Consider the following 27,890-nt stretch of genomic DNA (forward strand, 5'->3'; position numbering starts at 1 on the left):
ACTGGCAGCTGGGAGCACAAACATGGCCTGTCCGGGGGGTTGCAGAGTGCAGCAGCTCTTATAAGAGCTGCTGTCTGACACAGAGGATGGCTCTAGCTGTCCCAGCAGTGGGCACACCAGCTTCCAGTGCACCTGGAAAGCTGGGGAGGTGCCAACTTTAGATGAGACATCTTATGATGGGTCGTTACCAAGGGCTCTGTTACACTGTCTTTACTTTCTCAGCTTTGCTGTCTCAGCATTACGCACTGACATTTCCACACGGAGGCACTTGCACAACATGCTCCAGAGCTGGTAGCACCTACATTTCTCCAAATATCAGGAACTTCACGTTGGAAAATGCTGCATGCCCAGCACATAAAAGAAAACCACCACCCTCCCCCCCAAAATACAAACAAAACACTGAACTACCAGCCACAAAAAAAACCTTATCTAAATCCTTCCCAAGGATGTGGGAGAACTTCCTACCCTGGTGATTGCCCATTTTTGCCCACGCAGAAAACACAACAGCTTACACCTTTTTCCACTGAGCTCTCTTCAAAGGAAGAGTATGTGCTAGAGGAGAGGCAGCTCTTCCAGCTATAACCCAGCTTCCCACAGATCTCCTTGCAGGTACATGTTCATATGCCTGTGTCCTCAGGTACCTAATTGGGAAACACCTGGCTTGGACAGCCTGATTCTCACAGTGCAAAGATAAGAATAATAAATATTTATAATTTGACTAAGCAGAAAGGAGAGCGGTTTGCGTGACTTGCTGCAGGCTCACAGCCTGACTCAGTGGCAGGGCCAGGATTAAGCTTAAGGAGTTCCCCACTCTCTGGTCCATGGTCAGCTTACCAGCCTCTGCACTGTCAGGGTTGTTGCCTCATGCCACACTGCAGAAGAATGGTGAAACACAGTTTTCCACGCTGTTATGATTCACCTAATCTTTTCAGATTTATTAGGTACAGCAGATCAGTAACATAAATGTTCCGGAGAGTTTTCATTTGTTAAGCAATCGGTTCCCATCTCTTATGTTTCACCAGAAGCGTGGTCAGTTTTCTGGTTTGAGCCTGCAGCAGACTGCTTATGTTTCATACCCTCTATTTTTAGTGCCTTTCAGGGCTAAAAGCCACAAAACAGCAAAGCATACAGAGAATCAAACCCCCTCTTTTCTCATGGAACAAAGAAAATCCTCAGCACCAGCAGACAGAAAGAGCTTTTTGTAGATGTCCACATAAGTCACAGGTATGACTTCCCAGACTTTGACCCAGCATATCCACATAGCTGTGCATCCCTGACATGGCAAACATTTTTATTTTTGTCTATTTGAGAAGGGATTAGTTTCATATTTCTATTTCAGAATTGACTGAATAGCAATTGATCCCATCATCTGGATCTATACGCTGACAATATATCTACAGAAAGAATTTATACTAATAAAGTATAATTCACTACTTGCTTTTCTTCCAAACGTATTTGCAATGCTTCCCACACATTTTGATTAATTGCCACAAGTACATGTATGGAACAATTTTTTGCACGTTTACTAATCAGCTTTAGTCCCAATACACACAAGAATTGGATTCCTTGTGTCTTGCTCAGACATTATTCCACTTTATCCCTTGATGCTGGTATGTAAAAATGAAGGTGCATTTCCCCCTGTGCATCCATGCTACAACACTAATGTCACTCTAGTCTAACACGCCAGCGGCTTTTAAATATGGCATTTGTGGCATGACATTTTAGCGTTTGCTTCAAGATGGGATTAACTGTGAAATCAAATCACACTTACCTTAACATCTGAACCGCTAAAATTAGTCCAGACTAAATGGGAACCTTCATCTGTCTTACGACTCCCGTGGACAGTGACACTTTATCACATTAGAATTACAGGTTTTTTACTAAAAAGGAAACTTGTGACTGATGTGCAACATGAGAAAAGACTCAGTGCTATGTGGTGGCAGAGTTCATGCAGAGGGCTATGTAAATGTCTATCAGCAGTGTAGTAAAAATGCATGTGAAGAATGGGTACTTTTCTCCCCCGTATATCCTCCTGAAACAGATAACTAACCTTCTCATGAAAGCTGCAGGACTCCAACAACATTTACTGTGATTTTTGGGAACCAGCAGAACACCGGCCTGACCTTGAGAGCTTGATGCTCTGGCCAAACCCTGCCACCCTGTCATGCTCTAGGACCACCCACAATTGGGCTCGTCCCGTCGATGGGAACACACGAAGGGAAACCTCTTCCCTCAAAAAACTGCAGTTCTACTTCACCTCTCAAAAACTCCACCAGAAAAGATAAAAAGGGTGTTGCTTGAGTACTGCCATATCGCAGCGCCCTGTGATTGCTGTCTGGCTCCTTAGGTTGCCTTATTTATAGAAAGGGTGGAACAGGAAAGTGATTTTGATTTATAACCCCCATAATTCTTTCTGTTTTGTAACAAACACGGCCCAACCAGTACAAGCAGTCTAGCTCCGGGATGTTCAGAGGTCTCTTGCCCAACAGGTTCAAATACTTGGCTCCGTCTTCTGTATGAGAAGTGAGCAGTCCAGGTAACCCTTAAAAATAAATACTTAGAGCACTTGGAAAACTAATAGGTTCCCAATTCCAAGGGGGATTAAAAAAAAAAAAAAAAACCAACAAAAAAAAACCCAACAGAAAACTCACTACACATTCCCATTGCAGAAAGTTTTACAACCACTACTTCCTTCACACCATGTTCCCAATATTCTCTGATGGCTGAGAAGGAACAGTAAAATGAAGAAACCCTCGCCAAGGCACTTTCAGTAAAAATCTGGACAGGCATTCTTTTAAAGAGACTGACATATATCCTAATTGCTTTTTATGAGATGATGAGAAACTCTACAATTATTATGTGTATTTTGATCTGCACTGATACATAACAGCTGCAGGAAATTACACACTGCACTGTACCTGCTGCCAACTTATCCCTTTTCTAGCTTGTTATTAACCGTTCTCCTTTTTTGAACTTGCAGCGTCTCCCACTCCAGCCACCAAAATGGAAGAAAACGCCAACACCAGCTTTGAAGAAGATTTTGAAGGGCAGGCAACACACACAGGCAAGGAAACTAACTGCATTTTTTTTTAAATAAGCTAAACTGTCCCTGTTCACTGGGGAAGCCCAGAATTCAAATAGATCCAATTGGTTTGCCAAACCCCTTGGACGGAAACATAGGCTCCAAAGCCAAAGAGAATGTATTTTGGAGTAAGTGATGCCCCTCACAGAAGGGCAGGTGACACTGAACTGATCTTTATGCCAATCTTCCTCATAACTGAAGCAAATGGCAAACGCAGGAGACAACTGAAGAAGCCACCAACAGCAATGGCCCAATGCAGCTCCTGTTGGTTTATTGCTTCAGTCATGAATAATGGCCTTTCTTCTTCGGGGGAAAAGAGAAGAAAACAGAAGAGCAACAAAAACTCTCACACACTAGAACTAGGTTGTAAGGTTTCACTATAAAGGCTGAATTATTTTTTCTTTCGTATAGAAGGAACATGCAGTGCTAAAAGCAAACCTATAAATCCTTTTGGCAAACACAGCATAGCATTTAAAAGCTTTGAAAGCATCCTTGCTCAGAATCACAATTCTTTTTAATCCAGCACTCAGTCACCATGATTTTTATGAGTACTGACATTGTATTCAGCTCTAAAGACGGGTATCACTTCATCCCACCCCAACAACAGGTAACTATATGTCAATCATTCCCTCCTCTGCTCCGAGGGCTTCTTTTTCTTTGTGCTATAGTAAATGTAGCTCTTGTAATAACTCTTTCTGGGGTTCTTTCCAAGCCATTCTTGCTGCTGCTGGTTAAGATTATTATATACGTATATTTTTTTTAGGGACCCAAACGTGGGGCACTATATCCACACCTAGGCTTCAAAATAGTTTTGTAAATCAGGCTACTGGACTGTTATCACTATGCCAAGAGGTTCAGGCTAATTCCTGCTTTGGAATCTTGTTTGCAAAAGATGAGGTCACCCTCCCTTTCCACTGAGGTGTGTAGTGCCTTTCGCCACCACTTCAAGACGTTGAAATTTAATCCAAAACCGAGTCTTGGCAACTGGCAACACCACATCTCTCTTCTAAGAGGGAGAGCTGCTTACCTAGCCTTTTCTAAATTTTCCATAGAAATAAACTTCACTCTGAAAACACTAAAATATTCCTTGTTTTTGCTTTAGAATCTAAAAATGTAGATTAACATTTTTGTTTTGAAAAACACCACTGGAATTTTGAAATTTATTTTTTTTCCCCATTTCAAAATTTAACTGCTTTAATTAACCATCTCCGAAGACCAAGATTTGGTCTTTGGCATTACAAGATTTTAGCATTACAATCAGAATTATCATAGCATTTTCTTACAGGTTACTCTTCCAGTGGAACATGTATGAACTTAAAAACAACCCCAAAACCTCAAGTGTCCTGTATTCTTAGTTTTACTCTAAGTCCCTAAGCATGTTACATATTCAAATACACCGTCTATAAAGAAATGCAAATATGCTTCTACGAAATACTAGTTTTGGCCAACATGTCAGTTTTAACAGGTTTCGACATTCTCATCCTTTTTAACTACTCGTGTAGTTCACCACAATCCTTTTACAGGATTCTGATAGGAACCAGACCACCAAAGTGGTCTGTCTGTCTTTCTTTTGCAAGCTAATGTAATGCTTTGGTCACAAAGCTCTGCTTTTCAGCAGTCCTGGAGAGTGCTCTGGAAGGAAGAGGGGCAGACGGATAAACTGCAGCACAGGACAAAGCATCAAAGAGCAGAAACTTCTTAAGACGGCTTCTTGTAGCAACCAGTTTCTCATCTAACTTCATCTCTCTTAGGGCCCAAAGGTGTGATCAATGACTGGCGGAAGTTTAAATTAGAAAGTGAAGATAGAGACTCCTTATCCTCGAGCAAGAAAGAAATTCTTAGACAAATGTCTTCACCACACAGATCTTTCAGTAAAGATGATAAAGACACCAGAGACAGATTCTGCCGTAAGGTAAGTAAAGCAAAATAAATTAATTTTGATTCTATGTAAAACATATCAGTTATAAGCTAGAAAATCCTGAATTTGCCAGACTTGATTCCTTTGCAATTTAGCAGAGCTCACACCATAAAGACAGAAATAATGCACGTCCAACCATCTATCTACTACTCTCTCAAGCAAAGTCAAACTTGAGTAAGATAAGCAGCATATTTCACAACACCATATCACACAACACAGAATTTGACCTTTCTTCCTCCCCTCCCTGCCTCAATGCTCTATCCTTGGTTAAGGCAATGGAAAATTTTTAACATGCTTAAAACCCTACTAGTCAGGATAGAGCTCTGAGCCTGAATGTCACTCATTGCCATTTACCAGTTCTGAAAGGGGGGGACACAAAACACCCAAATCCACAGGAATTAAACTTTGACACCACTACAGTCACTGGCAAAATTCCCACCAACTCTGGAAGATCCAGAAGTTTTTTTTCCAAATATGGCAACTATCTTCAATACCATCAAGTTGACATGCAAGTGTTGAGACAGGATCTTCACTCATCTCTTGAAGAGACCTTACAGAGTCACTGTAGGACATGACTGTACTTCTGGCTAAGCTTTCGATGTGATGCTCTTTAGACAACAACTTAGTCTCTTCCTGTTTCAGTGCCAACAGATGACCACTTACTAATATAACATTCTCTCAATATTCACAGATGAGCATGCAGGAGTATGAATTAATTCATGATGAGCAAGAAGATGAAAGTTGCCTACAAAAGTACCGCAAGCGCTGCATGCAGGATATGCATCAGAGGCTGAGTTTTGGGCCAAAATACGGTTATCTGTGCGAGCTGCAGAATGGGGAACAATTCCTGGAAGCCATTGAGAAAGAACGCAAAACTACCACCGTCATCGTCCACATTTACGAAGACGGCATCAAGGGCTGCGATGCTCTTAACAACAGCTTGACCTGCCTGGCGGCCGAGTACGCCACTGTGAAGTTCTGCAAGATCAAGGCCTCCGACACGGGGGCTGGAGACCGCTTCTCAAACGAAGTGCTTCCCACTCTACTTGTCTATAAGGGCGGGGAGCTTCTGAGCAATTTCATTAGCATCTCTGAACAATTCAATGAGGAGTTTTTTGCTGTGGATGTGGAGTCTTTCCTAAACGAGTATGGGCTGCTACCTGAACGGGAGCTTCCAGCACTGGGAAATGGCAACACGGATGAGCAAGATGTTGAATAATTAGAGAGCCACGGTCCTTACTGTCTCCCTTTCCTCTTCATTATGTTGTAAATCAATCTCAGTAACACCCATCTCATTTAGAGAAGGCTGTCTTCACTAATTTATTTGTAAGATACATATATATAAACATTGCCTAACTGTTAGTATGTGAATTTTACTTAAAACACATACAGTCGTGTAAATAATTACTTCCACATCAACTGCAAGTAATAGGAAGAACAGGAGATGATATTGGTGATCTCTAAGAAATTCAGGAAAAAAAATAATTAAACATTGAGAGCCCATGCGTGTCTCCAATAAGCACAAGAGCTTAATGTCAACAGGAATGGGACTGATCCATCCCTTTGTGTACACAAAAAACCCATATCCATGCTCTGGAATTATGGCGAGTCCTGGCTCCTCTGGTTCACTCCTACTGACTTCAGTAGGACCAAGATTTCAGCCTGCAGTTTTAAGGAGAAATAGCCTGATGTTCTTGCACTCCTAAACAGCTTAGGTATCTAGGATATTATTTTACGCTTCTGCATTTAACTTGCAATATTCATGAAAATAAAGACGTTAGCTCAGCGCTTCTGTAAGTTTGTCATCCAAGCAGCTAACACAGCCACATTACCAGCTAATTTCAGTTCATTGTTGCTCCCTATTTTGAACAGTAATATTTAAAATGTCTGTGAGTTACTGAAAAAGTATATTGTGCTTATGTAATAACTCTGAATAAAGCTTAACAGCTCTCAAAACCTGCCATTGGAAGTGTGAAATACATTGGTAGTATGCAACTCTAACCTTAAAAACATGTGAAATATTAGCAAGCACTCACTAGACATTTACTAAACTTAAAGTTTTAAGGTTTGCCAAAGGGATGCTGCTGAGAACCACAACGTAACAATTTATCTGAGAAGACAACACAAGGCGAACTCACTATAAACCTTCCTCTCTCTCTCTGTAGATGTAAAAAAAATCCACATCCTCCAATTCTAATACAAAACAACAAAACATGTCCACACTTCAACGATTTCTTTTGCACACTGGCAAAGCCGAAGACTGAATTTTACCCTGAGGACAGAAATATCTGTATCTTACTCTGACGATACAAATATCTGTATCTTAACCGCATACAATTTTGCTGATAACATTTGAGAGAATCAAAATGTTAAAGATTATTTTCAGTACTCAAATGACTCACCAGTTTTTATTTGATCTGATAGTTTCATGTTTTGCTCACTTCGGAGTGCTTTGGGTCAAGATCCCACCATGGAAATGTCACCCTGTGAAATTCTGCAGATGGATCAGTAAGAATTGAGTATTAAGTGGCCAGCACCAAGGAACCATTGTTCCAGTGATATAACCCACACATTAAAAGCAGATTCTTATCACTCTTTTAAACACATTTTTTCCTTCCACTTTTCATTCACTTGCAAAATTCACAGGGGCAGCTGAAAGTTACCCTACTTTCCAACAGATCTGCACAAAGAAACAATTCCACTCAAAAAGATTTGGGAAATATAACCCTGCAAAACATTACTGAAGGAGTCATGAGATACTCTTTCAAACAAAATGATTTAAACTCAACTTATGCCTTGTTTTAAATAATGGTTAAAAAAAAGAAAGAAAGAGAATATATATCTTTTTTATTTGTCCAATTTTAGGGATTCTCAAAATGCTCCTGAATTTCTACTTTTAACATTGTTTTGCCATGGATTAATATTTTAACAGAGCACTAGAAACCTCACCTCATTGTACACTAGGCAACACGAATGAAGTTCCTGATCATCTCTTAACAATGTACAATCTTCTTCAACCTGTAAAACAAATCATTTTTTTATTTGACGAAGAATTCAAATAGCATCTTCCCAAAATGTTATGATTTCTGTGTTGTAGATTTCTGCATGCAGGACTATCATAAGTTTTTCTGACAGAACTCCAGGTGGAATAAAGCTTTTCCCTTAGAGCAGTCCTTTTTCCCCTTACAGAAGCATGATGTTTACTCCTCAGCTAAAGTCACCTTCATCTTAACATTTCGTTTGCATCAGTCGCTTGACTCTTCAGAAAGCCACCATTTGCAGATACACTTAACGCTATGAAAATCTCATGGCCTTAAAACAGGTTACGTAGTAAATAATGAATTATCTTCTATCACAAGAATAACCAGTTCCTTAAGCAGCAGGACAATATTCGCCTTGTATTTTTTCATGACATGTTTTAAAGAAGAGGCATGAAAAACGTCTGTCCTCTACACACCAGAAAAACTCCAAGTCACTGGTGGGAACTTAACATTCTTGAGAACTTTCCTTCTTTGTCAAACTTGGTTCAAAAGTTATTAGACTGCACATCAGCAGCCTGCTCACGTAAGCTTCACTTCTTTGAGAAGCCAAGCTGTAAGCAAAAAAACCTAATAAACAACAACCACCACAGAAACTACATTTATAGGTAGTTGTAAGAAATAAGCTGACACTCCAATTTAAGAGACAGATTAAGCATGCTTAAGCAGGATTTCCTTCAACCTGTAATTTAAAAAAAAAACAAAGAAAAAGAAAACACACATGTGACGCCAAGCCTCAACCGAAGCTCATGACTAATGAAGTTGCAAATAAAGCTCTGATCACTGCAGTCATCCATATTTCTACAGAAAAAAAATAATTAAAAACAAAAAGCAAGACCTGACTCAAACATTGTGCTACTATTTGGAGATTCTTGAATAACAAAAAGTAAATGCTTTAATAAACACATGGGAGCAGCCTTCCTGCCACCCTTGGCTATGGTTACTCTCCCTTTTGAGTCAAAAGTCAAGAGACCCCAAGTGTCCTCAAATACTCTGATGCAGACGAAAATGGAGGAGAGGAAGTACTTAGCAATGGTGTCCCTGCTGAACAAACTGCTAACAGAAGCTCTAGTATGTTATGCTGAATGCTACCCTCGATAAGCAAGGAATTATAAACGCCATTGTACAAGACCACTGAGGCTTTTTAAAACTACATAGCACAGAAAATAAGGTGTCTAAAATTATTCCGTAACATCAATTTTAGAAATACACCAAGAGACAGATTTTCAGATGCGGAAGTCCCAACCATTCCTCTAGTTTCTTACATATTAAAATAAAGATCTATTTGCAGTCATGTATATGAGTTAACAAACCTCAATTTCAGCCACGATGGAGTTTTCACAAACTGAAAGACTCAGAAGACTACATGAGTAGTAGGAAAAGGATATATCTATATGAAACCTGAGCAAAAGTTAAGCAGCGTTCTAGAAATACTTATAAAAGGTTGCTTTCCCTTTTTTTTTTCCTTAAAAAAATAATTTTCTTACATTATCAACGGCTAACAGTAGAAAAAGGATGGGAAGCAAGAGGACAACAAAATCCCCTCTTGATTAGTTCTGTAATTCTTAGACAAGTGAGAACCTGCTTTCTTCTACATCCACTACTTGTCATGGCTGGAACTCTCAATCTGTAGATACAAGTCAAATTACTCATTTTTTCTTTGACAGGGTTAAATTATTTTCTTATTGCATGGATGGGGGTTAAATGCAGTCTCCTGTATTAAAGCAGAAATCTCATCCCAAGCAACTTCTTTCTTTGCTTTCTTCCAACCTCAAATTGGAAAATCAGACTTCCACAGATCCGTGATACCTAGTTAGTAATAAGCTGAAGGATTAATTTGACGGTCTGTAGTAACACCATAAAGAAGAGGATCTTTACTAAACAGTGAATAAGCTTGCACAGGGAGAAAAGAAACAGAGCTCTTTGCTAGGGAATCTATGGAATAATACCTCCAAACAACCTCTACTTTTTACACCACAGGTGCCAAACAAGAACTATTGGAAGTGTGTTTCATGACAATTTTCTTTCTCTGGTGTAAGATATTTAGCATCTCAAATTTTGTACTTCATTTTGATGGTTGAGTTTCGAGTAACAGGCAGCTACAGAATAATCATTTTTTATTTCACCTCCAAAAGCATGCCCTCTTTCCCCCACCCCCAAAAGAGAGAGACACAAAAAGAGACAAAAGACAAACTTATTTCTCCTCATTACTCCCCTGCTTTTTCATCTAACAGCGACTTTAGCAGAGCAATTTTTAAACAAACCATATTTTGAAGCACGTGACAAAATTAATCTCATTTTCTAGATAGCACTCAACATCATCCAGAATCATCTGCTTCTGCATAATGCCATTTTGCCTATTGATTTCACTCATTTGCACAGAATAAGATGCACCTAAAAAACATGCAGCAGCTGAAGGACTTACCCTGAAAACAGGGCTTCCATTACAACACTCACTTTCCTTTGAGAGGACCTACTTGAGCAATACCGAGCACAAAAGATCAACATTGCATTCCAAAATATACTTACAATACTAAAAGCAGATCTTTTTCCAAGCATGTAAAAACAGAATACACAGATGAGGCAATGGTATTTAAGACATCTTTCTCATAGTCACCTTTTATTAAAAGTATCCCAGTACATCCTTAATTATGCTTTAGAACTGTTTATATTTTTTCTTAGTGTTCCAGTGCATTTATACAAAAAAGAAATTTGCAGTGGTATTAAAATGCCCTAAAATCTGGAATTCTTTTCTGTTGTAGTTCAGATCCAAGTAAACATCATATTTCATATATGAACTATCTTTATTAACTGTACTAAATTCTTCCCTCCTTCTCCTCTCAGTAACTAAACAATAATGTTATTGCCTAGCATACCCAGGAAAATATCTCATAACAGAAAGCTATCTGTTTATAGTCTAAAAATCCTGAGTGGCAAACAATTTTGACAAATTTCATGTATCTACATGATAATCCCCCAGGGCTGCCTAGATGCAGCTGTTGCTGAAATAGTTAATATTCCAAGAGAATGATGATTGAATCATAGCTGGACAGAGAAATCCTCATCAGGAGTCACTGAGTAAAAGGCGGCATAAACACATCTCAAAAGTTCTATGCATTTTATTGATTTCTGAGTTCTCCAGGTCTTGAACTAAGGTATTTACAGGCTGAATTGGATTAGTCTTTAAACTGCTAGAAGCTATTTGTATATCTGTTATGCTAGTTAACCAGTATTACCCAAAACAATGCATATGGTGGAATGTTGGCTTCCTTAAATCTAATTTTTCCCGAATAAACTTTAATGAGATGAGATTTCTCTTAGCAAAGGAACCCTTAAGGCAAGAATCGTCATACCAGGTAACTATGCTAGTCTTACTAACAGCCTGAAAAACATCAGCAGTAGCATTTTGCGTTAAAACTGCAAGTAGGAAGAAAATGAAGGTTCTACATTTGTACATTTGTTTAAGGGATCTTTCCGGAAAATAATACTGTCATTCATTTACACAGAGAGACAGGGTTAGCTTCTTGTAAGCTTGATTCATCTTCTATTTGATATTGTAACTGCATGATTCTACTTGATATAGTAAGTGCATGCTGGAACAAGGTAACTGAACCTATCATTACAATTTATTTTGCACATCTAACTGGTGATATTTAGGCAACCATTCTTAATTACTAGTATATTAAACCCAGATGTTTCCATCTTGTAACTGGCCAATATTCCATGAAGCTCTGCTTGCTTGAGTTTAATCACTGAAGTAGTTGAAAGAGAAGATCGATGCAAAGACTGCAACAGCAGCTGCTATTACCACACCTAAAATAACAAAGGAAATGCATTCAGTGAGTGGCAATGGCAGCAGAGTCAGCAGCAGCTAGGGTGGGGAGGGCAGGGCCAAGGTGAATGACAAGCAGGAGGAGAAACAATAAGAGCCACCCCAAACACTACCTACCACTGCTAAGCCTAAATCTGAAGCTACAATGTCAAATAATTGAATTATAAAAGCTCCACATGACATTTCTAATCGGAGTAGGACCCTTCCAGAAATCCAGTTGACTGCATACTTCTGTAGTACCTTAGCTGTGTCCCAGCCTATGAAATAATGCACCAACTTTGCACTACTGCTTAATTCTAAGAATCAGATTAGGAAAAACAAAATTTTAAGCTGTAAGAAACAAAAGCTAGTAAGTTTCTTTGATTCTGTGTGGCACTACAGCTACTCTGTAAGTCTCTTTGTAGCACAACAGTCACCTTCCTATTGATTAACATGCTTGTTACTGATGCACTTAAGAAGATGACACAAAAAAAAAACAAACCCAAAACACCTGAATGATGATTCAAGGCAAAACATTTTTGCATCCAGAGCAAATACATATTTACTGCTACTCTTTAATCTTCCAGTTACCTTGTTCTACTTCTAAGAATTAATAGAAAACAGAAGTTACTGTTTTGTTGACTAAAATGTAACTGGATTTTAATATGAAAAGACAGTCAAAGCTCACAGCAAAGAGAACTGTACCAAGTGCAGACAGATGTATTAAAGCTGGACAAATTAGTATCATGGAGAAGTTGTATTTGGAAGAAGACTTCTACGGCTCGTGTTCCGTGAATTATTGAGGCTGACAATTAGCACCCAAGCCCATATGTTTTTGTCAACTTGGGAAGAGAATTAGTGAGTCACTAGCCGATTTATGGATGCCTACTTGACAACACCCTTCAACCATGTTGTGTTTTTTTTTTTTAAAGTACAGAATTATAGAAGTGGTGGCTCTCCAAAAAACAAATAAAGCTACATAAGCCTTTGGTATTGACTTGTAGACTGAATGAATGCAAACAGTGGTTTTGTTCCAGCAGCGGGCTGTGGTTCTTTCTTCCCCAGAAACACCCTGCACCTACAACACTATTGCACTAATCTCACCAGTTTACTAATAATGCTGTGGAATCTAAAAGTACTGAAAGGACTCATTACAGTTTCTGGATTGCCATAGCAAAATGTAGGAAGTAACATACCCATATTTTGTTGAAGTTTCAACAGCAATGTTGCTTTTGTCACTTGCTTCTGTTGTGTGTCATCCACATTGTCAGTAACTGGACAAATATCAACTGCATGGAAATCAAGTGAAGAAATAAATACTCGGTGAAAAGCTAACAGTTGTGTTTTACAGTTGAATAAATGCAAAAGGCCAAGAACTTCATATCAACTTTATAAGAAGTATTTATGGTAGAAAAAAACCACATAGTATTTCACAGAGAGAGAAGAAATACGTTTGGGAAGGAGCTCCGCTTCCAAAACTCGTTTTCCACACCCTGCTTCCAGAATAACATATCCAACCTCCTTTACGTAAGGGGAGAGAATTCTCCTGGGAAGAATTTGCCTGCTCTGAGAGGGAACCACCAAAATGAATGATTAACCACCGTCTAAGATCAAAGACTTCACTTTAAAGGCATTTGTCCAGAGTTCGGGTTACATGCAAACCCCATTGCCACTAAAGAGCGAGCCCAGCATCATTCCCTACTCAACAGGCATAAATGGGTTTGGTTTTGGCTTTTTTTTTTTTTTTCCCCCTCAAAGTAGTGAAATTCCTTTTCGAAGATTCCTTAAAAATACACTTTCAGAGTAGGCATAGAGGACAGATTCCCCTTTGGAACAATTACTAAATCCTTAGACTGCTCAGCCAGGATATTGAAGAGCTTGACTCTATTCCCAGAATGATGGGATTCAAACCCGTATCTGTTTCCTTTCCGAAGATTTCCCTAATCACTTGGCTATATCCAGCTTGTTGGAGAAGGGGAAGAGAGAAAGAAGGGGATTAATCTTGAGTTCTCTAGCTGAACTTGTTCGTTTGTCCCACACAGAGCAAGCATGCTTTGGACTACATGGTTCAGTGATAAGGCTACTTGATGGTGATGCACCAAAGGTCTAACTTGCTTCCTGTTCCCAGGATAGTTTGCTAAGGCATCACTTGTCAAAAGTTCCGATTGCAATTCAGTAGCTACTATTGCAGTTATCTTCTGGACAAGTAAACAGTAAGAGAAAGTGTTTGTGCTATTGCAGTGAGATCTGGATGTCTTCAGAAAGAACAGAATGGGGCATGCTAACAAAAAAAAAAAAAAAAGACTAACAGATTGTTCTTGTTCAGAAGATGAAGAAAAACCCACAGCAGTACCAGATATAAAGTTTTAGCAGTCCATGGAATACTGATCTAAATAAAAACAGATCTCCCATTTCCAGACTGGGGTTGTCAATCACCTATAAATTACAAATTATACAGTTGAGTAATAAGGCACATCCCTTGCATGATTCATATGAAAATGATTCATGGAAAAGTACTTTCTCTATCATATCATTAGCTATGGGGGAAATGTATAATCTAGATGTGTGATCAGAACGGTTGCTTCTGTCTAAGATGAGTCATGGGCATGACTGTCTTCAAAATATCAAGTCAAACTTGCACAAGATCTGTTGTTACACAAAAGCAATCAAACTAGACATTTAGGACCTGTCTTTAGCCATTTTTATCCCTGAACCCACTAACTTTGTGGAGGATGAAATGCAGCAGAGCAATTAATAACTGTCCAATATAAAACCTAACAAGGATAGCAAGATATATAGGTATACACACACATACATATGCATACACTAAGCATAAACATGGCTTTGAGATCTCTTGCAAGCTGAACATACATGTTAAATAAAAGTAAGGACAAAACATTTCAACGCAAAGGGTGCGTTTTTGAAGAGAAATTATTACATATCTCTGAAGCCCACTGGTACCCAATGAGGCCTTAGTTTCATCATTATTTTTTTTTTTTTTTTTGCAAAGGAAAACACACCCTCATCTGCTTAAAATATGAGCAAAAAATCTTTAACTAGAGTAAACATATTACTAATTGTTGCAAGACAGCTTTTTGAGTAAGTACCTTAGCTAGCACAGTAAGAGCACGACATTCTCTCCAAACTACTTAGTTTTCAATTCTCTAAAATAACATATCACTTTTAGAGAAGCTGACCACATTTCTTGGGTCATCTTTGAAGTCTCGATCCAGCAGGTTTCTTTCTTTAGGTTTTTCTTTTTTAGTTTCTTCTTTAGTTTTTATGAGCAAGTAGCATAGTTAGTGCACTCTAACTCTTACATTTCTTTGCACCTTCATATGAACTATTGCACTTTTGTGAAGGTAACTTTTGAAGCTGCACATCAAGGCAGCAATGCTTGATTGCTTGCTCAGAGGGGGAAAAAAAAAAAAGAAAGAGGAAAAATGAAAAAAGAAACACCCTTGAGCTATTTAGTTACCAAAGTCATTTACGCCATTAAGTTATGGAAAACTTGCATTTGAAGCAGCTGTAGTATAAATCACACAGAGTTTTCATAGTAACAATTATATGAATCCTTAATTCTTCATTAATTCTTCAATTTGCTAAGACGGGGAAGCAATTACCACTACTGAAGTCTTATGTTTATCCACTCAGGGTATTTAACACACCGCCCCCACCTCCTGCTCCAAGGAAGAGCAGGGATTTAGTAAAGCCAATCATAAATGCAAAGCTTCCAATTGCTTGTATTAAAGGACTAAATACCTTGAAACTACAGTGTTAAAGCTATTTATATCTTTCAATTATAAATAGGTTAGGTTTTACTTTCTATTTTCCATGTAACAATCTTAAAGCATGACCCAGTAGTGACCTCACTGCAGAGTTGTACAAGGAATCAAGAGAATAAAACTGTAGGAGACAGTAGCAGGGGCTGTACTAAGTAAGCACATAAAACTGACCTTCTCAAAATAACTTTATTTCATATGTTTTGACTATGAACTGCTCAAAAAATAAATCTTTTGGCTATACTGATTAGATCCTATTCTTCTCAAGTGCACATTTTAAAGAGCAACAAAAAGAGAAATTATTTTTAAAAGCCTGTTCATGTTCTTGAATTTTAAACAATTCTTTTTATCAGCAAACTTTCCCCAGAACTTCACTATGGACAATATTTCCAGTTAATTCAAGGCTAGCACCTAAGACCACAGGAATTTTGATACAAAGAAAAAAGCTAATGTCAAAACTGATTACAAACCTATTTTTATACCACTGCTGAATATTAATTATTATTAATAAAAATAGCACTAAGCTTTGAGAAACAACAAATGCTACCCAAATTCGAATGATGCATTGACTTTACACAGGGGAAACCCCAAACTCTCCATTATGTCACAAAAACATGTTTATAGCAATACTTAAGACACTTCATGCCCAAGTACCAATAAAAATCAAATTGCAAGATTAAGGTTTTTGTTTTACAAGGTAGAACACTTCTTTTTTTTTGCACAGTTAACAGGTATAATTTCTAAAACAGCCTTCCTGGCTTTAATAAAAGTGTATAAATAACTTGTGATTTTAATAAACCACAAGTTAATAATGCCATAGCAATAATTATCAGCATCAAACAGCATTGTGCTGATAGCATTATTACTATCATCACTATTAACAGAACCCATTCTATGGACAAACCTTATGGTGTTCACTGGGACAAGGCCAGTCTCAGTTTTTTAGTGAAATCTTCTTTGCATGTTTTCCCCTTTCTACTGCTATGCACTTACTTTAGATTTTTTTTTTAAAAAAAAGAAGAAAAGAAATCCCACACACTAAACTATAACCAGAAAGCTACAAGAACACAAAAATTCATTTTGTCAGCTACCTGGACATCATTTTACACATATTAATGGCATCAAATCTTTGTGATGCATTGCTGTTAGTCTAATTGTGCTTTCTCCCTACCTCCAGATCATACATCCTTCCATAATGCAATAAAGTTAAACTGAATCATCATCTCTCTCCCTCCCATGCCTATCTCCACTGCCACAACAATATTAATTTGCCTCCCTAAGTTATACTAATTCCTTAAAACTCAGTAATAATTAGCTTTAAGATTATTAAAGTTACTCGTATAATGCAAGGGAGATTTTTATTGTCTTTCCTGTTTTTCTTGAGGTTCTTGAGCTTTTAAAGATATCTTTTAAAGATAACCACTCCGTTTCACTGCTAACAGGTTCAGATAAAACCTGGGAAAACTGATTAATTCTGAAAGACGTGAGAATTTATGGTTATCTCTGAAATTAAGAAACAAAAACCCCTACAAGTAAACAAGTAGGTCAAGTAGAATATCAGTAGTCACAGTTCACTCTACACAGCAGGCTCACGGCTACGTTTTCCACTTTTTGCCCCCAAATACTAACATCAAAAAGTGTCCAAAGTTCTTATCTAAGATTTAGTGTTATTTTTCAAAAAAATTAAATTGTAAAACTGTAACCTGCAGCCCATATTCACATTCATGGGGGGGAAAAGGGAAGAAAAATCTTTTCGATAAGGTCACAGGAAGCATTATTAGATGCATTTCAACTACAGATTTGCCCCTACATTGACAACAACCACAGGAAATGATATAAACCAGAAATATTCAGAAAAAGAAAGTCACTAAATAAATTATAACAAAATATCTGTATACGTGCATTAAAAGGAATATAACATTCTCATAATCAGATCATAAACTTATAAGACATTCAGTAGAAAATGAAAAACTTTCAATTTTCTTTTCATTTTGGGTGAATCACAAAACTTCACATTTGGGCACGGGGCACTGCATTTGATACATAAATTAAAACACTCAGACAAACAAAGTTACTTTGTATTTCGGAGAGAGTCAGGTTCTAGCATGGGAACTTCCTGAAAGACACATTAGACTACATATTTTTTTTTAATATTTAGTGAAAAAACAGTAGATTTGAATGAAGCTCTCAACTTCTTATTCTAATTTATTCTAAATAGTAGCAGTACTCAGCTCTTAAACCAGCAAATTTGAACTACCAAAAAGTAACCAGAATATAAAGCTTTACGGGTTTTTCTTACAGTGTATTTGCCAACGTAGGATCATCCCTAATTCATGTGCAGAGTAATGTATGCAAGCCTTGTTCAACTGAACTATAGTTTGTGAGCTACAGCCATGTTTGCACAGATCATGCGGTGAAAGAGCAAAACATTTGAGAGGAAAGAGAGACAGAGGTCTGTTGCAAGTCAAATAGAAAAACTGCAAGAACCTTTACCACTTCTCTCAAATATATTTAAACTGTAATTAGATTGATATAAGCCCTTAGAGCGTATCTGTATCTGGATAAAACTGGCCTATGCTATTAGTCAACATTTTCGTAATCTGTGATGCAGCCGCTCCTGTTCTCAGATATCGTATTTACCTGTGTTAATTTCCTCTGCTATATAGATATCTTCAGCTTGCACAGACTGATCCAACATCTCAACAAAACGTTCCTGAATTTCAGCATCAGCCTCATCACCAAACTTATAATCACTGAGCATCACACTGGATCCAGCAACAGGGACAAACAGTCTTTGAGGCAAGACATGATATTCCCTCTCAAAATCTAAAAGAAAAGGGGGAAAAATACCATCCAAATAAAAGCCTTGCCAGTTATGATAAGATTCCTCATTAATCTCTGACCATAAGATAAAGCTATTGCAAGAGAACTGTGAAAGGTTTCCATGTAAAATGCCTAGTTTTGGGCATGGCTTGTTTAGTTGTTACTGCTTTATGAAAGTTTTGTCTGCTGTTACACTGATCTATGTTCTTAATCAGTCTCTCCAGAAATACCTGAGACACCTGCAAAACAGACCATAAAATGTTAAACAGACTTTTTTCATGTTTAGAATGACTAGTAAAAGTACTCTAGGAAAGACTGCAGATAAGAGTGTACACAGAACAGCACGTGATTTCAACACCACAAAGGACTGCAAACATTTGGCAGCTTTATACCATAAAGCCACAAAGTTCGGCTGCCACCTAAAGAGGAAACTGAAAACTGCATGCAATTGGAAACGTCAAGTTTAAATCATGCAGGTCAGATAAAGTTGGCCAACACCAAAACAAACCACATTATCCTAAAAGTAAATAGTAATTCTGAACATTAATTGGTTTTCCCTACACAATCAAAATGTTTCCATTTCTTTTCTATTTTTTCTAAAATCACTACCAAAGATAGTATATCTTAAAAGGCTTTCCTTCATATAAGATCTTCAAATTGATATTTCAATCTACTAATAATATTTGGTTTTATAAAACCAAACCAACACAACAGTAAGAAGATAACTTGACACCATTGCACTGACTCAAAGTTTAAAGAATCACCTAGCATGAGCGAGGAGATCTGGTCTCACCAAATACCCCTGTAGTTTTTAATATCATCACAACAGGCAGTTTTAGTTTCATTAGATCAATTTGCATTGTGTTCTGGCCACTGCATGGTGCTCTGTTAAATTCAAGCTAATGCAATCCAGCAATTATTCATGGTGCTGAAATAAGATCTACTTCTTTAAAAAACACAAAGCTTGTCACAGTATTTGATGACGAGAAGTCCAGGGGGCAGAGACAACACAAATGATACATTTCTACAGTAGTTAAAAACAAAAAAAATCAGGATACTTCTTCACATCAAAATCACCACACACAATGCCATATTTAATTTAATGGAGATGAACTATTCAATTTCAGAGCTCACATCCACTAGCATTCACCACATAGGTGATAGAACATGGAAGTCTATGTCCAGCCAGTTCTTTTAATTCTACCAAGTTTTAGCATCCTTCAATACTAACAGGAATACCATGCAGTTATTTAAAAAACAATAATAAAAATTTAAAGTGTGCAAGTTACAGTTAGAACTTCAGTGACAGAAGTTTTAACTACAGAATTTTTCGCAATTACAAAATTTCTGATCAGTGAAAAAGAAGCCGAAATTGCATTTTGTGGTCATGAGAACTAAATACAAACTTGGTGTGAAAGCTGCGATGCCAAAGAACATATCTGAACTTGACAAAAATCCTCAGGATTTAAGAAAAGTCAAGGCTGCCAAACAGAATTTGTGCCATTTATTTTTAATTCTGCTCTAACCATACTGGAACATCAGTACAACAGCAAAACTTTCTAAGAATCAGAATTCACTGCAAATGTAAGCTGGCAGGGTTTTTTTTGAATGCCTACTTTTTTTGTGAGGTCCTTCATTTATAATCATATCTTCAAATAGTATTTCACACCGATCACTCAATGTGCTTATTATGTCTCTTTTCAAAGCCTGCAAGGACAAAGCAAAAATATTAGTAATATAAAAGCCATTTGCAAAGCTTTTGACTACCAGGAAATAACAAAAGTCCCTCATAGGTTTAACCCATGTTGAAAGAATAGTTTTTCACAGAAAATAAAAACTCTAAAAAGAATTTTGAAAGTCCAATAAAGAGACGCTAATATGAAAAGAATTAAAATTAAAAACCAACAAAACAAAAATGAAGAGCTGAGGAAAATTTTAATATTGTTAGAATTAGACCTGACAAATTCTAGCCATTACCGCTAAGAACAAGCAATAATAATCACAAGGCATTGACTCAAAAAGGGGGGAAAAATTTACTGAACAAACAAATATGTATTTACCTCTACACATACAAAAATATGGTCTGAAATCTTTTCTCAATTTTAATAGAATTCTTCAAAGCCTAATCACTTCGACAATTTGCGCAAAGATTCACCAGAGAACAGCCTTAGCAACAGGAGACATACTGCTAGAACTGAAAAAAGGAACTGAATAGACACACAGCCCAGTTCAGTCCATGGCATTTTGGCAAAGAAATACCCATATGACAAATTTCATGTATTTCAGAAAAATGTTTCTGATGAACTAACAACCTTTTCACTACCTGAATAGCTTCTTTAACTTTTGGCTTGTTGTTATGTATGTAGGCTCTGCATTTCACAGCACCTTTGAGATTTATGGAACCACTGCAGACCTGGACTGTAGCCGTCGATCTGTGACTTGAACCCTGAGACTGAAAAATAAACATGTTTCAGTTTTATCTTGTTACCAAGGCACTTGCAGCATGAGTAACAAAAAACAGCACTAGGAAATTAATAGCATACCTTAAGATGTTTACTTATAACCTGTTTTCCCTCATAATTTATAACTCTTATTTATTTAGTTAGTTTTGTTAGTTAAGATTGAAAAATCTCTCTCCTTTTCCATTATGGGAAATGTATTTACTTTTCCAGACGTTCAATTTCTTGCGATTTAAATATTTGCATCTATAAGACTTGTAAAACTTTCCAAGCAAGTGACCTGTGGCTAATATTAGTATTGCAACCTAGAAATCTTTTTAAGATTTTTTTTTTTTTTAAACAGTGAAGTTTGTATGTTTACTATGTAGTCAGCATAACCTACAGTATCCTGAGAGTCATCCCATCACTTAGCACTAAATTATAAATGTGGTCACATTTAGAAGTGTATCAAACTGTTGCCTAGAAATATTCACCCTAATTACCAAAACCATGAGTGTGTTGTACGAAGCACTCTAGGACAACACCTGGAAATACGGGGATGCATAACTCCCACAAACTACTTCTGCCAAAACAAAACATTTCCCTTTCTCTGAGGTGGTTAACCATTGGAACAATACATCAACAAAATTTAACATTTCTAAAAGTTTTGCTGAATGTAACCTTAGAGAAACCAGGAACTACTTGACAAAACACGATAGCCTGAGCTGTGCAAGAAGCCTGGACGCATTTGGACTTTAGGACCTAGACTGGGGCACCTAATTCAGGGTTCAAGTCAGCAGAACCTCTGGTAGAGAGGAAACTCCTGACACAGACCCAACAGCTTGAGATTATGATTCAGCTCCCACGATCCATACCTTAATTCAAAACTAGTGACTCAGCTTCTGACAAAAGCATTCAAGAAATAGCCATAGCTAGCCATGGCAAGTTGAAGCATGGGGGTGATTGTGAACTTCAGAAGGATGCAAAGTCACCTTGCAATCAACATATGCAGGTACTAACAGGTAACCTACTATCAAATGAATTAGTTTGCGGGATTTCATTTCTATAACCAGTTTTTCAAATTTTCCTTGCAGCTGTACTGTGCAATTCTTAGGCAATGCAGTTATCACAGCATGAGAATTTCCAAAGACACAAAATATGCAGATCTGTCCACAGTTTCACAGCCAATATCTGCGGTGGAATAAAAAGCCTTATGACAAAATAAGCTGGATTTCTAGACAATAATTCAGAATGTTCTTTTATCTTTTTATTCTATTTTACAAGATAACAAAGGGGTTATACTTTACAAACTACTAAATACTTACCAGCTGTGTCAGAACTTTGACATCAGAAAACTGAGTGCTGGATTGAGTACTTCCTCTTAACTTTTTCTGAGGGGAAAAAAATTCTGTGTGTCATGAAACAGGAAAAAAAAAAAATCTCCCTGAATCAAAATCTCCTCACTATGGTATCAAATGTGCCCTAGTTTATAGCTTTTAAGAGAGAAAAATGGCACATAGTAAACAGCCATGAGAATATAATTACAAAACTGAAAGGAGAGATGAATGCATCAGCCAAATGTCTAAACATTTAGACATACATAGGTCTTAGAAATCTCATCACCTTAGTCATGTTCTTTAATGAGGAGACAGCATATAGAAAAATTTTTAGTCAGACCTCACATATAATTATTGTGTTTGCGCTGCCAGAGGAAGAAAAGGCAATTTGCAGCAATGAAGATGGGAATGCAAGCAGTCCTGTGCATTAGTTACCTAAAATAGGCCAATTAGATCAACAAATATTGTACAAGAAGACATCTAAATCAATGCTTATCACATTGGAGGTTCTAACCATGCATCTATTAAGAGTTCAATTCCTTGCTGTTCACTACTCACATGCCCTTCCAGTAGTTCTGTATCATCATCTTTGATTTGTCCATTGATCAGAAATACACCGTCTTCTATTTGTTTTGACCATCGATTTAATCCATTCTTTAAAAAAGTGAAACCACAAAAGTCTCATAAGAAAGAGGAAAGAGAATTTCACTAAGAGTTGGACAGTATTATGCTGAAAATTATAGAAATACACATTTCAACAGTTACTCCAAGAGAGTTTTAAAGTCTCTGAAAAAATTGTCTATATGCTTTTCCACAGACAAATCTCAAAACCAACATGTTCAGAATATATTCACTAACAAACAAGCATTTCAAAATATTTAAGTGCTACCCCAGAGATTTGATTTTTGTAGAGACAGAAGCAACCAACTGAAAGTAAATTCTTATTAAAAGCACCCCATACCCCTGTTCTAATTGGATGTAACCTCTCACTAGGTGAAGCAGAGGAGACTTTAGTTGGAATACTCATGGGAATTGCTAAATAAGTTTGAACAAAGGAAACTGCCAACACTAAGCATAGCAGAAGAAAAGCTATCCATGTTTTTTATACCATGAATGCTTCATAGTAACTTCAAACTACGTTTAAGAGAGGAATAATTGCCAAACATTCTCCGACGATTAGTCCTACTCCTCTACTCACCCTACTCAAATCTTTCTCTCTCGTTTAATTTTCAATAGAAAAAGTAGCGTAGAGACCAACTACACAACTGGTTAGTTACCTTGGTATTCTTCTCCAAGTCATGGTTCGGTGAAGTAGCAAGAAGTGGAATGTGAATGTTAACATTTACTGTGCAGTCCAAAGCTAACCAGGAAGCAGACAGAGCACTCTGATATTTCCAATCTGCTGGTTTAGCTGAACTCTGAGAGCAGAAATAAGCAAGAAAGCATTCTACAAAACACTGTATAACTCAAGAGATTTTTTTTTAAACATTATTGTCATGCATTAAAAGCTGTATATGACACAGAGGATGACGCGCTTACCCTTGGATCTTGCACATCATAGGTTCGGCAAACTACTCTTTGCTACTTAAAGAAAAAGATCCAGTAAAAAGCAAAAAAAAATCCAAACAAGAACAATTCACAATTAACTTTGTCCTTTACTTAATTTCTTTGTTGAGCTAATTTACGCTCTGATGAAAGTTCTCACCTTTTATTAATGTAAAAAAGTGGAAAAACATTTGACTGTAAACTCCAGCTACCATAGTGATGCTGTCCCATCTCTCACAAATATATTAAGATCAACACGTATTCTCAGGGAGAATCACCAACGCGCCAATTTGCAATTTGTCCCTGTTTCTCTTACCTTTCTAAGGAAAAGCCTTGCTTTCTCTCCTTATATTATCTCATTGCCAACAGACCCAGCGTTCTTCTTCTGCACTAGTACAGATCCCACATGCCCACTACCTGCCTACTTCCACATTTTTTCTTCCTACTTCTTTTCAATTTATGCAAATCAAAACTGTCTGAGGAAGGCATAATTTGATGCCACTACACACACAAACCTAACAGTAAGAAATGATGGAGATTTTGCAAGGGTAAGAGAGTCAATAGTCTTACTCATGGCTAATGAGAAAACTTCATGATTTCAACTTACTGATCTATGCCTATCTTAACTCAAAACAACTTCCGCCTCCCAATTTATCATTTATTTAGAAATAACTACTGAACAGCGTTGGGGGTAGCAGTCTCAATCAATAAACCTTGCTCATAAAGGATACTTTTTTGTAGCAGAACAAATTTGAAGAGCTGCTCTGTCTGAGACCTCCTCTTCAGCAGGTTTCCAGAGCCTTCTTTTAGTCAAGGACTTTTCCACTGAGAAGATCAGCTAAAGATGAAAAAAGTATTACAGATTTTTCCACAAAAATAATGCATTATATTTCTGGAAAATAGTCTTGCACTGAAGTCCTAAGTCCAAGTGATATCATAATTATGCATAAATGCGAAATACAGCTTACATGCCACCAAAATGTCATGTTAAAAGAACATTCAGCAAAGAATCATAGGCAACTACTCCAAAGCGAAAGTTGCTTCTGAAATCTTAATTCAGCTTCCTTATAAACTGAACCAAGCAACACATATTCACATATTCAACTCACATGCTTTTCTCCCTACAAAAATATTAGAGCTTTATGCCTATTGGTTGAGGATCCGGAAAGACAGTTGTGCAAAATAGCTATCAATTAAAAAAAAAAAAAAAAAAAAAAAGAATTCAGGAATCACTGATGACTTTGACACAGCTCACTTTTTTTTTTTTTTGTGTTGGCTACTAGTTTCAGTAATCACAACTGAGATATGATGGCACTGCACTGCCAAAACTGAATCTTGGACCTTAGGCTTCGAAACCTACTCATGTTTAAATCACTTATTATGCTTACTTTTGAAAACAATAAAATGAACCCACATCTACAGAACAGAACTAAATGTGGCACTAGATACCCCAATACTGTAACAAAAACGCATTTTAAGTCTATCAGACAGTAGTAGGTTCTCCGTAGTTCCTAAATATAAACCCACACACCTAAGTCAAATACCACTAGTTCTATACAAGGTATTCCTTTCAAAGGAATCAGAACTATAGATGTTTCACTATTGTAAGTATCTCTAATCTCAACAATTCATTCAGACAAAAAAAGCTAATAATTGTGCCACGAGGATTTAGCTTACTATAAACCTTGAAAATGCTTTCTTCAACGTCCACTTCCAATAAATACAGTAAGATTTGCTATTGCAGTAACAAACATCACAAGAAACAGAAAGTTAGCAAATACAAGCTGTGGTACAGTTCCAAAGGACAGTGATTTCTGAGGTTTCAGTCTCAAAACCATACAGCAAATCAGAACAGTTGGGCTTTTAGAAATGAAGCAACAAAACAACCATTATACTCAAGACAATGATAGAAAATTATTCTGCTACACACCCAAAAATATTCCTGTCTTTCCTCCAGGAAATCTCCTTACCTTGCGCAAAGCATTTGGACTATCTTTTGACAGTTCTGGAGTTGCAATAATAAATACACCAAGAACTACTAAGCCTCCAGGAAGCATTCTAGAAACCTTAAAAATAAAAATGAATACGTATTAATAGGAATCAGAGATCTAGCATCCATGTAACTTGATATAAACTTTGAAACCAATACAGATTATTTTGTTTTTTTAAAAAAATAATAAATATATATTTTAAAATATCTGTGCCTAGCGTGGTTAGAAAGATTCTTTTACTTTGAGAAAAAGGCTTGAGATTACAGAAGTGACGAGATCGTTTTTGTAAGACATTTCCTTTCTGTTCCTCCCACCCCCTTCATTAACTCATACTGAGCTACCTGACTGGCGTGTGTAGTTATCCATTCTTCATCAATGGATGCCAGTTTTGAAGGAATGCTTTCTTCCTTCTGTTCTTCCTTTGGAGGTGTTCGAACAGCCCGAATTACATAGTCTCTTTGAGGGGAACACTTTCAAAAACATCAATATAAGCAAATATACCATGAGGTTGATATCAAGTCTAAGAATATACCGTGTAGTATAGTAACTGTATAGTATAGTAGCTTTACAGTTGGTATTGTTAAACTCCATAGTAATCTGTTACAAAAATAATTCCTTCATGAATTTGCCTTTGCCTTAAAGCCTTGTTTAGTGATAAGTTTTACCTTTACAATTTCAATTTCTTTTCTGTGTGTCATATCTTTCACAAAACGATTTTAAAAGACTTGAGTAGTTGGTTGACACTGCAAACCCTTTACAGAAGTCCCTTCTGGCCATATTACCACCCTCCTGCATTATACAAGCTCAATGTGATGATAACAGACTTATCCCAGATGATTAAGGTCAAGGGAGTTTTCCCTATTAATATAAATGAATGGAACACACTTCAGATATTACACACTCACCTGCCCTATTAACAGGCCAGTGACATAAGGCTTTAATTTTGTGCTCAGGTCTGAAAGATACTGCCCAATTGCTTCCTCAACAAAGTACGTTCTACCCATTGCTGCAGGTTATAGTTTCAACCTATAAAACAAATAACACATAAAGTCGAAGTTACTACACCAGTTACACGAGTCTCACATAAAAGATCCTGAATATGTTAATACTCCGTCAATAAAGGTTAGTTAAGTAGCTTTACAATCAGCAAGTGTTTTTTTTTTATGAAAAATGTAACTGTCTATACTAGATGAAAAAGGATGTGATTGTTTTTTGCAAGAAAACTATTTTAAATACCTGCCACTGAAATAACATGGCAAAGTCATGCAAGCAAATACTAGGAAAAAACATGTCTCCAAGCAACAATTTCTTACTGCATCATGTTTCATCAGAGGCCAGAAAATAAAGTGTTAATTTTTTGCGTTCACACTCCTCTTTCTTTGAGGGATTTGCTAAATTCTACACATGTACTTTAACATGCTGTGCACAATTTTCTTTTACCAATTCCTAAGTCATTAAAAGCACAGAATCTGTAGACCATCCCAAAGGCCATCTGTACAGCTCCTATCAGTAGCTACACGAATACAGAACCCAGGACATGGGGACTGCCACTGACACTCCTCCCTTCCACACAGGCCTATTATGAAAACGACTTAATATATTGAGGGCTTTCTCAAAAATTAACTATGAAAACGCTGAAGCCAAAGAGCACACGGTGAGGAAGCAAAGGGCATTCTGAGTCCCCTCAACGCTGCCTGCCAGAGAAAGCTGCACAGGGATGGCGTAGATGAAGCGCTGGCCCGGGGCGAGGATGGCTGTCACCCACCTCCCCTCGGCCCACACGGCCGGGCCAAGAGCACCTTGCACCCGTCTGCACCGGCACTGGAGCCCGGGCCGCGGCTCGGCAGTGGCTCCCGCACAGCTCTCCCAGCGCCTCGGGGCGCGGGCCACCCCAGCGCCCCCCGCACTAGCCTGACGGGCGCGGCCACCGCCGGGTCCCCAGGCTCGGCCACCGCCGCCTCAGAGCCGCTGCCGCCTGAGCCACGAGCTGAGGTGGCCCATGCGCGCGTCACCGGCCGGCGCCGCACGCGCCCCGGCACAGGGGGATGACGCGCACCGACGCGCCCCCGCCTCGCGGCCTCCACAGCCGAGCGCGGGAAAAGGCCGCGCCGAGGGAGGGCGCCGC

At 37.8% G+C, this 27,890-nt stretch overlaps 2 protein-coding genes across 3 annotated transcripts; one reads left to right on the forward strand and one right to left on the reverse strand.

The window, feature by feature from the left end:
- The first annotated feature begins 2,143 nt into the window (after window positions 1-2,143).
- On the forward strand, window positions 2,144-6,219 carry PDC (phosducin). The gene is made up of 3 exons (XM_074597764.1): window positions 2,144-3,064; window positions 4,834-4,994; window positions 5,692-6,219. The coding sequence occupies exons 1-3, from the start codon at window positions 3,004-3,006 to the stop codon at window positions 6,217-6,219; spliced, it is 750 nt and encodes a 249-aa protein (XP_074453865.1). The 5' UTR covers window positions 2,144-3,003.
- A 3,920-nt stretch (window positions 6,220-10,139) lies between these two features.
- Window positions 10,140-27,804, reverse strand: ODR4 (odr-4 GPCR localization factor homolog). Of its 2 annotated transcripts, none has more exons than XM_074597736.1 (14): window positions 27,531-27,804; window positions 26,671-26,791; window positions 26,107-26,235; window positions 25,745-25,840; window positions 24,506-24,612; window positions 23,769-23,805; window positions 23,507-23,647; window positions 22,788-22,883; window positions 22,218-22,283; window positions 20,778-20,906; window positions 20,071-20,161; window positions 18,272-18,457; window positions 13,046-13,138; window positions 10,140-11,851 (listed from the first exon to the last, which is right to left on the reverse strand). In XM_074597736.1, exons 2-14 carry the CDS (start codon window positions 26,767-26,769, stop codon window positions 11,784-11,786), a joined length of 1,338 nt encoding a protein of 445 aa, XP_074453837.1. In that variant the 5' UTR covers window positions 26,770-26,791; window positions 27,531-27,804; the 3' UTR covers window positions 10,140-11,783. The 2 variants fall into 2 exon arrangements, with proteins under 2 accessions (XP_074453837.1, XP_074453838.1); XM_074597737.1 differs by having other exon boundaries at window positions 27,677-27,799.
- Between the last annotated feature and the right edge of the window lie 86 nt (window positions 27,805-27,890).

Source organism: Larus michahellis, chromosome 8 (genome assembly GCF_964199755.1).
Source record: "Larus michahellis chromosome 8, bLarMic1.1, whole genome shotgun sequence".
In the NCBI taxonomy this organism is placed as follows: Eukaryota; Metazoa; Chordata; class Aves; order Charadriiformes; family Laridae; genus Larus; species Larus michahellis.

What these genes read in the sequence shown, in the direction of transcription:
- PDC (XM_074597764.1), top strand. Translation starts at nt 3,004, where the DNA reads ATGGAAGAAAACGCCAACACCAGCTTTGAAGAAGATTTTGAAGGGCAG. An exon ending in AGGGCAGGCAACACACACAG is followed by an intron (nt 3,065 to 4,833) that starts GCAAGGAAACTA and finishes CATCTCTCTTAG; the next exon opens with GGCCCAAAGGTGTGATCAAT. An exon ending in GAGACAGATTCTGCCGTAAG is followed by an intron (nt 4,995 to 5,691) that starts GTAAGTAAAGCA and finishes CAATATTCACAG; the next exon opens with ATGAGCATGCAGGAGTATGA.
- ODR4 (XM_074597736.1), bottom strand. Translation starts at nt 26,769, where the DNA reads ATGGGTAGAACGTACTTTGTTGAGGAAGCAATTGGGCAGTATCTTTCA. An exon ending in GTCCAAATGCTTTGCGCAAG is followed by an intron (nt 24,613 to 25,744) that starts GTAAGGAGATTT and finishes TTTCATCTTTAG; the next exon opens with CTGATCTTCTCAGTGGAAAA. An exon ending in TCAAAGTTCTGACACAGCTG is followed by an intron (nt 20,907 to 22,217) that starts GTAAGTATTTAG and finishes TTTATTTTTCAG; the next exon opens with TCTCAGGGTTCAAGTCACAG.